At 42.8% G+C, this 13428-nt stretch overlaps 2 protein-coding genes across 2 annotated transcripts; one reads left to right on the forward strand and one right to left on the reverse strand.

Annotated features, from left to right (window-relative positions):
• Positions 1–1180: 1180 nt before the first annotated feature.
• ugt5e1 (UDP glucuronosyltransferase 5 family, polypeptide E1) lies at positions 1181–3600 on the reverse strand. Its single transcript, XM_067240806.1, has 2 exons — positions 3542–3600; positions 1181–2924 (listed from the first exon to the last, which is right to left on the reverse strand). Exon 2 carries the CDS (start codon positions 2915–2917, stop codon positions 1292–1294), a length of 1626 nt encoding a protein of 541 aa, XP_067096907.1. The 5' UTR covers positions 2918–2924; positions 3542–3600; the 3' UTR covers positions 1181–1291.
• A 1901-nt stretch (positions 3601–5501) lies between these two features.
• On the forward strand, positions 5502–13172 carry LOC136945305 (deleted in malignant brain tumors 1 protein-like). Its single transcript, XM_067239064.1, is given in 14 exon segments — positions 5502–5709; positions 5813–5836; positions 5936–6154; positions 6598–6924; positions 7246–7584; positions 7683–7985; positions 8223–8540; positions 9355–9676; positions 9972–10280; positions 10518–10831; positions 11069–11390; positions 11702–12006; positions 12245–12562; positions 12844–13172. Coding segments are annotated over 14 exon segments (3957 nt in total).
• Positions 13173–13428: the final 256 nt, after the last annotated feature.

Below are 13428 nucleotides of genomic sequence, written 5' to 3' on the forward strand. Positions count from 1 at the left end.
CATGTCTATTTAACAAGGTATATTTTTCTGTTTGTCTACTACCCACCAACAATAGATTTCTCCCACATATGGTGTATCAATGGGCAGAATACATCAGATGATTGTCAAGTCAAATGAATTTTAAGTTTTGTGGTTTAATGAATTGAATTTAATGTACACATTTTGACCCCTATTTGACACCCATTCTGTATCATTCTAGGCCAGTCACACCTGAAGCAGAGGTATACGATCCAGCAATTAACTACATTATTTTGACAGAATTCCCCAAAAATCAGTTCAACTCAGTAGTCCAACTGCCATTGATCAGAAAAACAGTTTTGGAAAATGTCAAGAGGTGGATATTTTTTATGTACTGTCTCTAATTCTAGTATAGGTTTTTACACAGTGAAACTTCTTTCTCAATTGGGGCGTCACCATAGACAACAATTGAGCCACATGCAAGAAGCATGTCGCAAAAAGGCCAAGGAACAGATTTAAAGTCCACTGTTACTATGGTTTTAAGACCATTCTTTATTTCCCAATGGAATAGAATGCAAAGTTGCAACTGGTATCTATTATATAGGTTATGTTTTAAGCATCTGTCAGTAGATTGCATGTAAGTACTGATAACCCCCAGAAAGAAAGGCAACTTCTGTAACCTGTAGATAACTAAATAGGCTGTCAACAATTCTGTAACTTTTAAATGCCATTATCTAGTAAACTATTGTAACTGTTGATGGATACCTTTTGTCAATTAAATACAGCAGATGGGAAGGAGCAATCAAAATGTCAACTGTTCTCCTGTAGCAAGCAGTTAGACCCACCCATAAGGAGTTTCATAAAAGCAAGAAATGCAGCAGCACATTGTTTGCCCATACTCTCACCTTATGTTTTTTTTAAATAATTTTATTTGTGTTGACCAAGAAAGAGGTTGTGGTATTACGTGAATATGTACATGGTTATAGTTGATTGGCACATCTAATGTTTGTACAAATCAAAATTAATTTGTTCAAAATCAATAAAAATGTTCTATAATCAGTTTTGAAACAATACTGTCTTGATTTCACATTAAGGCATATATTGACCAAACATGCCATAATTATAAATACATATATCAAATATATTTATATATATTTCTTTTTTAATGTTCATTATAAATGCATTAACTAATTTTCATTTATTTCTTTGTTTATTTCAGGTTTGGTCCTTGGTACAGTGTTCAAACATGTAAGATCATTTTTGATGTTGATTTCAATCAAACACAGATATGATAGATTGTTGACAGAAATATAATTGAACATAGTAACTTGAGCTACTGCAATTTCACTTTGTTCTTGCTGATTATAGCTTTAATCACTATCTTACAAGTCAAGCCAAACAACAGCAGTAGACAGGCCATAATACTGAGGAGGAGTGCAAACACGTCCACGTTGTGGAAGGCGTACCAGGGCATCTTATAGGACTCAGTGCGTAGATGTGATGCCCCCTTGTGCCTCATAACATATTCTAGCCAAAAGAGGGCACTGTCCATAGGTTTCATAGGCTGATCATGATGTAGCTTTGACATTCTAAGCATATTTTTCTTGTAGGGCATCTTCTCATTGAGGATGTCTCTTAGAGACTGTGTCAGAGTTTCCTCCTCTAATGCTGTCACGTCTAGAACTTTGGCAACCCCCCTGGACTTCAGACGCACCATGTTATCAAACTGGTCAAAAATGAGGGGAAGCCCTAACATTGGAACCCCGTGGTAGATGGCCTCATAAATCCCATTGGTGCCACCGTGCGTGACAAAGGCTTTTGTTTTAGGATGGCCTAGCAGATCATTTTGAGGTAGCCAGTCTACTAACATGGTGTTGTTGCCTAGCTTAGATGGCCTCTCTCCCAGGTGTCTCCAGATTACCTTCTGAGGCAGGCGAGCAAAAGCCGCTGCGATTATCTCAGAGATTTCAGGAAGGAGGCTCCCTAGCAAAGTCCCCAAAGACATTACCACCACTCCATGTTCCCCAGAACTCTGCACAAATTTCTCTATATCTGCTGGCAAAGGTTTAGAGGGCTTACACTGGAACCCACCTATGTAGACCACATTGGGCATTGTTGGGCGTGGAAACTCAAACACAAAGTCCACACGCATTAGCCAGAGATCAGCCCCCTGAATAAGAGAGTAAATATTGGAGTTTGGACCTATGAAGTTATCACACACACCCTGGTAGAGGGGTCTTGTTACAATGTAATCAATGTACAGTCCAATGCCATAATGCAACATATTTTTCAGTCTATGGACAAAATTCATCTTATCTGAGACCAGGGATCCAATAGTTGGAACATAAGACAGCGGTGAGGGTGCAATTGCAAAGTGTCCATCTGCGTTGGTGATCCAGCGAACATTGAACACTATTGGTAGCTCTAAGTACTTTCCTACAATAACTCCTCCTGCAAATCCAGGATCAGTCAACATCAAATCAAAGTTTGTTGCCTTTAGTTTAGCTACCAAAGCTTTGTTCTGTATAACCAAACGGGCCATTTCAGCACTGGCACGATGGGCATCCTCCAACAACTGAATTGCCTCTTTTTGGAGAGCAATGAAGGAAAACACTGAGCGTTCTCTTGTCCAAATCTCCAGGTTTCTCCTCAGGAACGAGGCCATGTAATCTGGGTCCTCCAGGTTGCTAGCCTCCGAGACTGTCACAGTAACAGAGGTGTAGTGAGGAGCTTGCTCATGGACATACCAGCTTGTGGATGAGCGGACCACTGTTATTCTGTGGCCCCTCTGATGGAGATCCTTCAAGAGAATGTTCATGTTGAGCCAGTGGCTTCCATCCACTGGGTAAACTAAGATCTTGCCAGCTTGATTCTGTGTCGGGAAGCCCCACAGGAGCCCAGCCAGAAGAAGAAGAGCTGGTTGTGTGGGGAAGCAGGTTTGTAACCCAGAGAGTTGCATGATTTCTCTTGAAATGAAAATGTAAGGAGATGAAATATAAGTAAATAAGTAAATAAATACAGAAGTTAAATTGATTAATATGTCCAATGTATTCCCTTGCATGCATACATTCTCACACAAATGTATACTCACAATCACACACACCCACTCAACCACACACCCACACACACACTCACATACACACACACACACTCAAGGCTCTAAAATGTTGCTGGTGCTCGGAAAGCCTCTTAAAAAAACCACTGAGCTCTGCAGCTGCACACAGAGTAGCCTGTCAATGTAATCATGGACAAACATGGGGCCGGTGGCTCACTGGTCAAGTTCACATAACATACAGGCCAAGGCCTTACAGCAGGGCCCTCCCATCTCTCTCCAAACATGTTGAATGTTTTCCCTCAACCCAACCCTAAACCTATTCTGAACCCAAAGTGGATCCTAAATCAAATCCTAGCTCCTTACCCTAAAACTATCTAGAACCCCAACCCTTAATGTATCACCCTTATGAACACTAAACCCCTATTAAAACCCCTGGAAATAGAACTTTCCCTAATTTACTATTCTTGAGGGGATTTCTGGTCACCAAGAATAGTTAAAAGAAATAAGTAAACAAAGGGTACCATTTACCTGGACTGATAAAAACAAATTTGGATGGTAAAACTGTCTTGTATCTTCACTGCAGGTTTGATTCAAGCAGATTAAAATGGCTCGGAAGAGAGCTGTAAAGTTTTTCTTTTTTTTAGCAGGAACTGGTGAGTACGAGTATTGATGTCCACATAGCAAATCCAAGGCAAATATTGTCCTTTCAAAGGCTCCCATTTATTCCTTCCATGTCATATACATATTCCTCTGCAACAAAAGCGTTCAAAGGTTATACTTGAAGTATGCTGTTTTCCGGCACAATGCAGGGGAAGTTAGCTCAACCTTTGACCAAGGCATGTTTTTCATCTTTCGACAGTGGGAGGTGCTTGATCTAATCTGAAGCATGTGTTCTAGAATACAATGCCTGCTCACAAATACAGATTATTCATACGAGATTAGTTGCGGTGCACAAAATAATTGACGTAATTAATAGAGATTTATCCTGCTACCAGCGCATTCAAATACTGTTAAGTAAATACTGATAAAAAAACTAGTATAAGCTTAATAATAATAAAACTTGTTTATACACATGCAAACCATATACAATCAGATGTTGTACACAAAAGCTAAGGTGAAATCCAGCCCTTGCAGCCATTAAATGTAATTTTGATTTCCTATGCCCCACCCATGTATAATGAAACCTACTAGGGAGTCAGGTGGCTGAGCGGTGAGGGAGTCGGACTAGTAATCCGAAGGTTGCCAGTTCGATTCCCGGTCATGCAAACTGACGTTGTGTCCTTGGGCAAGGCACTTCACCCTACTCTGTACTTACTGTAAGCTGCTCTGGATAAGAGCGTCTACTAAATGTAAATGTAAATGTACTCCCCTGAGTAAATCCCAAATGGCATCTTGGTGAATCAACATTTTCCTGTAAATTTGCTTTCGCACAATTTGACTTTCTTGTTGGTTTAATTCCACAACCACACAAATGGAATTCTGAGTTAGATAACTTGAGGAACTATATTTAGATCAAATCATGCATTATCACATTATAGACTACACACAAATCAATCAATGGCCGTCCTATTGAATGTCCATCAGGGAATTAAGAAAAATGTTTCTCATGGTTTTGAAACGGGGACTGAGTGTTCATTTAGTTATCTTGAAAAATATAATCGTTCTAGAAAAGGGTTGAACTATTGATAGAAATGTCTTGTTTGTATTATCAAAACAGCTCACATTGCCTCATGTGCCTGCTTATGCAATTTGATTCCAGTATATAAAGCCTTTTGTCTAACTGTTCTCTATTATGCTTTTTATCTAGTTCACGTATATCTATGTCCAAAGTATATTATGTGGTTCCCCATCTCTGAGTAATCTTCTTTGGAGTTTACACAATAGGTGTCCCTTTCTCAGATATCTTTTCTTCTTGTGAGAGAATGAGGTAACATGAGAAAAAAAACGAAATCTGAGTATAAAAGGACATCTACACAATTATGTGTTCATTATTTTTACAACTTGGGCGATGGCACTTAGACCAAAAGAAAAGTGGTTTTTCACACTTCTGATTACAGGTAAGCAAAATATGTTAAGAATATATACCAAATGTTGTTTTGATGAATGCTATATATAGCACAAATTAATATCTCAAAGATGTTGTTGCATGTAAGTCCTGTTCTTTTTCATAAAGCTATTTGCTACAGTGAGGGAATTCCCAATGGCCCCCAAAATGGATGTAAGTAAAATTATAAACGTTTCTTTTGGTTGTTGAAAATGTGTTTCTTTTAAAGAAATATTGTAAAAATAGATATAATATTAGAAATATTTAGCTACCCCTACTGTGCAAACACATTTAAATAACGATAAAATAAGTTTTAGATTCAAATACCTTTCATTGTCTACAGTTGATGTACGTCTAGTGGATGGTCCCAACAACTGCTCTGGGAGAGTGGAGGTGTTGTATTCAGGCCAGTGGGGTACAGTGTGTGATGATGATTGGGATTTGATGGATGCAAAGGTGGTGTGCAGAGAGCTGGGCTGTGGAGAAGCTCTAGTGGCCCTGGGGGAGGCTCACTTCGGACAAGGAAGTGGGGAGATCTGGTTAGATGATGTTAGCTGTACTGGGACAGAGGAGTCTCTGTTTGGGTGCAACTCTCGAAGATTGGGGTCACACAACTGTGTACACTTTGAGGATGCCGCGGTCAAATGTGTGGGTATGTATGTGATTTGATGTGCTCCTGAGCTCCATTTTAATAACCAATTGTGTTTCCTGGAGCTGATGTAAACTCTGTCTCCCTCTCTTCTTGTTTTTTTTAGGTCCATCACTCCAAAATGTCCATTGTGAGTTATAAAAGACATAATCTAATCTAAATTGGATCAAATGTTCAACACAGGGAATGCAATTGTTTTGACTATACTGTATTCCTGTTACTCAAAAAGCTGAGAGAGTGCGCCTGGTTGACGGACCTAATCTCTGCTCCGGGAGGGTGGAGGTACATCAAGACGGGAGTTGGGCCACAGTGTGTGGCCGTAACTGGGGTTTACTTGATGCCAAAGTAGTATGCCGAGAGCTGAGTTGTGGACCTGCTCTGGAGGCTCATCCTGAGGCTTTCTCTGGCATGGGGACTGGTCCAATCATGGAGGTGGTGTGCATAGGAAGTGAAAGGTCTCTACTTGAATGCAGATCACAAAAAATTGGAATAACTGACTGTGACCATGGTGAAGCTGCCATATCATGTATGGGTATGTCAGCCAACAAATACTAACAAATAGCAAATACAATACATATTAAGAATCAACTTAATCACTATTTTTGAAGAAAATCTGTGATACATTGAACTCCAAATGTCTGATCGAATTTTTTTTAAAATAATGCCTCTTTCTTCTGTTTTCATGACCTTATGGATATTCAAAGGACTCCCAGGCAGAAACAGTAAGCTCATGTTGTAAATCTTATTTCATTGAGTCAAGCACTTCACTAATGAGTTGGTCATGCTATGCTATATGAAAGCTACAGTATGATTGTGTTCACTGTTCTGGATCCTGTAGCACTAATCCATATTTTTTATTTTTACTAAAAAATTAATTCCTTTTCTTTCTAGTGATGTCAGATGGCCCGTTGATCCGACTGATGGCGGGTTCTGATCAGTGTTCAGGAAGGGTCGAAGTGTATCATGCAGGCCAATGGGGTACAGTGTGTGATGACGACTGGGATTTGAGGGATGCAGATGTGGTCTGCAGACAGCTAAACTGTGGGTTTGCAAGGGAAGCCCCTAAACAGGCATGGTTTGGAATGGGAATTGGTATTCCCATTCTGCTAGACAACATGGGTTGTGTTGGTGGAGAGGATTCCATCTTTGACTGCCAGTCCGAACCTGTAGGTCAGCACAACTGCATGCACCATGAAGATGCAGGTGTTGTTTGTTCAGGTAAGATGATCACCATGTTCCTTTGTTTTGGGAAAATTCTCTGATAAAAATGTTGGCATCTATAAATAGTAGTTTAAAAACACTTCAAACTCAAGCAGTTATATTTACAAAAGGTTAAATAAATATTTTCATGACATGCTGCTTTAATCTATTTGATTAATCAAATTGTTCCCCTTTGCTTTTGCATTTTCTACAATTACCAGTTTCACACATATGTAAGTATATTAATTAGCATTGATTATTTTATGTTCAGCCAAAGCACTAACAAGTGGCTTTGTAAGCATGGACAAAATATAAACAAGATGTCTTCCTCTAAAAAAGCTGGATCTTCCATCCGTTTGTCTGATGGTCACAACAACTGCTCTGGGAGAGTGGAGGTGTTGTACTCAGGCCAGTGGGGTTCGGTGTGTGATGATGGCTGGGATCTGCGGGATGCCCAAGTGGTGTGCAGAGAGCTGGGCTGTGGAGAAGCTCTAGAAGCCCTTGGCCAAGCCAGGTTTGGTCAAGGTTCTGGACGTATCATTCTGGATGACATGCTTTGCATTGGTACTGAGGAATCACTCCAGGACTGCAGTGGAAGTGAACCAGGAGTGCATAACTGTTTCCATAGTGAGGATGCAGGGGTTATATGTACAGGTAAGTGGACTTAAGAAGATGAGGGTGACTGATAGACAAGCAAATGTGTTTAAAATAGAAAATTAAACAGATTATCTTTATTTTGTGTCATATAAATGTAGATACTTCCTTTGGCACCAGAGTGCGCCTGGTCAACGGCCCCAACAACTGCTCTGGGAGAGTGGAGGTTTTGTACTCAGACCAGTGGGGTTCAGTGTGTGATGATGGCTGGGATCTGCAAGATGCCCAGGTGGTATGCAGAGAGCTGGGCTGTGGAGAAGCTCTGGAGGTCTCTGGAATGGCCCAGTTTGGACAGGGGACTGGCTCCATCACCCTGGATGACCTGGCCTGCTCTGGCTCTGAAGACTCTTTGCTGCAGTGTCCCCACAACGGACTGGGGAACCATAACTGTGGCCACCATGAAGATGCTGGTGTCACATGCACTGGTTAGTGAGGTCCATGTTTAATCTCAACCACTAAATGTGTCATTGAAGCTTTGCTAATGATAGAGATACTGTACATATTTAGGTTGACGATGCATATTTCCGTCTAGATTTCATCCCAGTACATACAAACACCTACTGTATCAGGAAGACTACTGTACATCTTTTCTTCAGATTGTATGACCCACATTTTTTATTGAACATCTGCTGCATCAACTTATTTGCTGTTTGTTACAACAGACAGTTTACCCAGAGTACGCCTGGTCAACGGCACCAACAACTGCTCTGGGAGAGTGGAGGTGTTGTTCTCAGGCCAGTGGGGTTCAGTGTGTGATGATGGCTGGGATCTGTGGGATGCCCAGGTGTTGTGCAGAGAGCTGGGCTGTGGAGAAGCTCTGGAGGTCTCTGGAATGGCCCAGTTTGGACAGGGGACTGGCTCCATCACACTGGATGACCTGGCCTGCTCTGGCTCTGAAGACTCTTTGCTGCAGTGTCCCCACAACGGACTGGGGAACCATAACTGTGGCCACCATGAAGATGCTGGTGTCACTTGCACTGGTAAGTCAGGTCCATGTTTAATCTCAACCAGTAAATGTGTCATCGAAGCTTTGCTAATGATAGAGATACTGTACATATTTAGGTTGACGATGCATATTTCTGTCTAGATTTCATTCCAGTACATACAAACACCTAGCCTGGTCCTAACCAGACTCTCGTACATTTCATTTGTACAGAGAGTCTGGCCTTGCTCCATTGACAAGCGTTGACTTCCTTGTAGGCGGGTACTCTGTTGAAGTTTAAAACTATTGGATCTGCCCAGAGCCACTCTGATCTGCCATAACCAATCGCTAGCGTTCGCCTTAGCCAATTCCTTCACCACTACTGTAACAGAGCTAGCTGCCGTAGCTGGAAAATCAAACTTTTCCCGAACCTCGTGGGGAGGAGGGCCACAACATCATGGCCACCAACAAAACTCAGCAAAACTTGTTCTTGCTCCGGCTTTAGTTTATAGATATTCGGCAGTGTTGCCACAACGGACTGAATGGCTTCGCTCGGATCTTTCTCCGCCGCCATTACGGAACTACAACACAAACTAGCGCACAACATCAACGTCATTGTTCTCAGCCACTCCCTCTGTTCGCTGATTCGCTGGTAGAAAATCAACCGGAGACATCTGACTTACGTACCTCATGGCCAGACCTAGTACAGAAGCAAAATCTAAATTGAGTGGAAGTACGTAGGAGGGCAGAGCCAGGCTAACAAACACCTACTGTATCAGGAAGACTACTGTACATCTTTTCTTCAAATTGTATGACGAATATTATTTATTGAACGTCTGCTGCATCATACTATTTGCCGTTTGTTACAACAGACAGTTTACCCAGAGTACGCCTGGTCAACGGCACCAACAACTGCTCTGGGAGAGTGGAGGTGTTGTTCTCAGGCCAGTGGGGTTCAGTGTGTGATGATGGCTGGGATCTACTGGGTGCCACGGCAGTGTGCAGAAGGCTGGGCTGTGGAGAAGCTCTGGAAGCCCCACACCAAGCCTGGTTCGGTCAGGGTTCTGGACCTGTCTTTCTAACTGACATGCTTTATTATGGCACAGAGGGATCATTTCAGGAACATAGCGGAAGTGGACATGGGGTGCATAACTGTGACCACGATGAGGATGCAGGGGTCATCTGTACAGGTCAGTGGACTCAGGAAGATGAGTTTGACTGGTGGAAAGGTGTGAAATTACCAAATGGCCTGGTGGAAGCAGCACAGCGTTAATTGATACATTATTTTTATATATTGTAAATATGCTTTTTTCCAACCCCAAATTAGGGTTAGTTTACAGAAACTGTTATGGCTGAATTGTTTCAAAAATACAATAATTGTACAAATATTTGGTGAGTATCAAAAATATGACACAAAAGATCACACGTGGGTTAATTATTTTAATTCATTTTCTGGGTGTTTCAATACAGATGGTTCCTTTGGCACCAGAGTACGCCTGGTCAACGGCCCCAACAACTGCTCTGGGAGAGTGGAGGTTTTGTACTCAGACCAGTGGGGTTCAGTGTGTGATGATGGCTGGGATCTGCAAGATGCCCAGGTGGTATGCAGAGAGCTGGGCTGTGGAGAAGCTCTGGAGGTCTCTGGAATGGCCCAGTTTGGACAGGGGACTGGCTCCATCACCCTGGATGACCTGGCCTGCTCTGGCTCTGAAGACTCTTTGCTGCAGTGTCCCCACAACGGACTGGGGAACCATAACTGTGGCCACCATGAAGATGCTGGTGTCACATGCACTGGTTAGTGAGGTCCATGTTTAATCTCAACCACTAAATGTGTCATTGAAGCTTTGCTAATGATAGAGATACTGTACATATTTAGGTTGACGATGCATATTTCCGTCTAGATTTCATCCCAGTACATACAAACACCTACTGTATCAGGAAGACTACTGTACATCTTTTCTTCAGATTGTATGACCCACATTTTTTATTGAACATCTGCTGCATCAACTTATTTGCTGTTTGTTACAACAGACAGTTTACCCAGAGTACGCCTGGTCAACGGCACCAACAACTGCTCTGGGAGAGTGGAGGTGTTGTACTCAGGCCAGTGGGGTTCAGTGTGTGATGATGGCTGGGATCTGTGGGATGCCCAGGTGTTGTGCAGAGAGCTGGGCTGTGGAGAAGCTCTGGAGGTCTCTGGAATGGCCCAGTTTGGACAGGGGACTGGCTCCATCACACTGGATGACCTGGCCTGCTCTGGCTCTGAAGTCTCTTTGCTGCAGTGTCCCCACAACGGACTGGGGAACCATAACTGTGGCCACCATGAAGATGCTGGTGTCACTTGCACTGGTAAGTCAGGTCCATGTTTAATCTTGAGCAGTAAATGTGTCATTGAACTTTTGCTAATGATACAGACACCATACATATTTAGGTTGACGATGCATTTTTCTGTCTACATTTCATTTCAGTACATACAAACACCTACTGTATCAGGAAGACTACTGTACATCTTTTCTTCAGATTGTATTACCCACATTTTTTATTGAACGTCTGCTGCATCAACTTATTTGCTGTTTGTTACAACAGACAGTTTGCCCAGAGTACGCCTGGTCAACGGCACCAACAACTGCTCTGGGAGAGTGGAGGTGTTGTACTCAGGCCAGTGGGGTTCCGTGTGTGATGATGGCTGGGATCTACTGGGTGCCACGGCAGTGTGCAGAAGGCTGGGCTGTGGAGAAGCTCTGGAAGCCCCACACCAAGCCTGGTTTGGTCAGGGTTCTGGACCTGTCTTTCTAACTGACATGCTTTATTATGGTACAGAGGGATCATTTCAGGAACATAGCGGAAGTGGACATGGGGTGCATAACTGTGACCACGATGAGGATGCAGGGGTCATCTGTACAGGTCAGTGGACTCAGGAAGATGAGTTTGACTGGTGGAAAGGTGTGAAATTACCAAATGGCCCGGTGGAAGCAGCACAGCGTTAATTGATACATTATTTTGATATATTGTAAAAATGCTGTTTTCCCACACTACCCCAGCAAGGTCCAAATTTGGGTTAGTTTTACGGAAACTGTTATGGCTGAATTGTTTCAAAAATACAATAATTGTACAAATATTTGGTGAGTATAAAAAATATGACACAAAAGATCACAAGTGGGTTAATTGTTTTCATAAATTTTCTGGGGGTTTCAATACAGATGGTTCCTTTGGCACCAGAGTACGCCTGGTCAACGGCCCCAACAACTGCTCTGGGAGAGTGGAGGTTTTGTACTCAGGCCAGTGGGGCTCAGTGTGTGATGATGGCTGGGATCTGCAAGATGCCCAGGTGGTATGCAGAGAGCTGGGCTGTGGAGAAGCTCTGGAGGTCTCTGGAATGGCCCAGTTTGGACAGGGGACTGGCTCCATCACCCTGGATGACCTGGCCTGCTCTGGCTCTGAAGACTCTTTGCTGCAGTGTCCCCACAACGGGCTGGGGAACCATAACTGTGGCCACCATGAAGATGCTGGTGTCACATGCACTGGTAAGTGAGGTCCATGTTTAATATCATGCAGTAAATGTGTCATTGAACCTTTCGCTAATGATACAGACACTATAAATATTTAGGTTGACGATGCATTTTTCGGTCTAGTTTTCATCCCAGTTCAAACAAACACCTACTGTATCAGGAAGACTACTGTACATCTTTTCTTCAGATTGTATGACCCACATTTTGTATTGAATGTCTGCTGCATCATCCTATTTCCCGTTTGTTACAACAGACAGTTTACCCAGAGTGCGCCTGGTCAACGGCACCAACAACTGCTCCGGGAGAGTGGAGATGTTCTACTCAGGCCAGTGGGGTTCCGTGTGTGATGATGGCTGGGATCTACTGGGTGCCACGGCAGTGTGCAGAAGGCTGGGCTGTGGAGAAGCTCTGGAAGCCCCACACCAAGCCTGGTTCGGTCAGGGTTCTGGACCTGTCTTTCTAACTGACATGCTTTATTATGGTACAGAGGGATCATTTCAGGAACATAGCGGAAGTGGACATGGGGTGCATAACTGTGACCACGATGAGGATGCAGGGGTCATCTGTACAGGTCAGTGGACTCAGGAAGATGAGTTTGACTGGTGGAAAGGTGTGAAATTACCAAATGGCCCGGTGGAAGCAGCACAGCGTTAATTGATACATTATTTTTATATATTGTAAATATGCTTTTTTCCAACCCCAAATTAGGGGTTAGTTTACAGAAACTGTTATGGCTGAATTGTTTCAAAAAGACAATAATTGTACAAATATTTGGTGAGTATCAAAAATATGACACAAAAGATCACACGTGGGTTAATTGTTTTAATTCATTTTCTGGGTGTTTCAATACAGATGGTTCCTTTGGCACCAGAGTACGCCTGGTCAACGGCCCCAACAACTGCTCTGGGAGAGTGGAGGTTTTGTACTCAGACCAGTGGGGTTCAGTGTGTGATGATGGCTGGGATCTGCAAGATGCCCAGGTGGTATGCAGAGAGCTGGGCTGTGGAGAAGCTCTGGAGGTCTCTGGAATGGCCCAGTTTGGACAGGGGACTGGCTCCATCACCCTGGATGACCTGGCCTGCTCTGGCTCTGAAGACTCTTTGCTGCAGTGTCCCCACAACGGACTGGGGAACCATAACTGTGGCCACCATGAAGATGCTGGAGTCACCTGCAGTGTTTAATATTAGTATTTTAAAATCCTTTAGATCATTTAATTTTACAATGATGAGTCACACTACTGAAAAAGGCAATTAATTTGAGAAAGCATGTACTTTCCTGACAATGACACCCTGTTAAGATCCATATCCTGACTATATAGGTGTTTTTTGATTGTATTACCACACCTCCTGTATTCACCCTTTTCTTAACTTGTATTTGAGGGCAATAGTCTCTGTTTTAGTACAAGAATATGAATTTGAATGCCTTGTCTTTGAATAA

Source organism: Osmerus mordax, chromosome 7, assembly GCF_038355195.1.
Source record: "Osmerus mordax isolate fOsmMor3 chromosome 7, fOsmMor3.pri, whole genome shotgun sequence".
Taxonomy (NCBI): Eukaryota; Metazoa; Chordata; class Actinopteri; order Osmeriformes; family Osmeridae; genus Osmerus; species Osmerus mordax.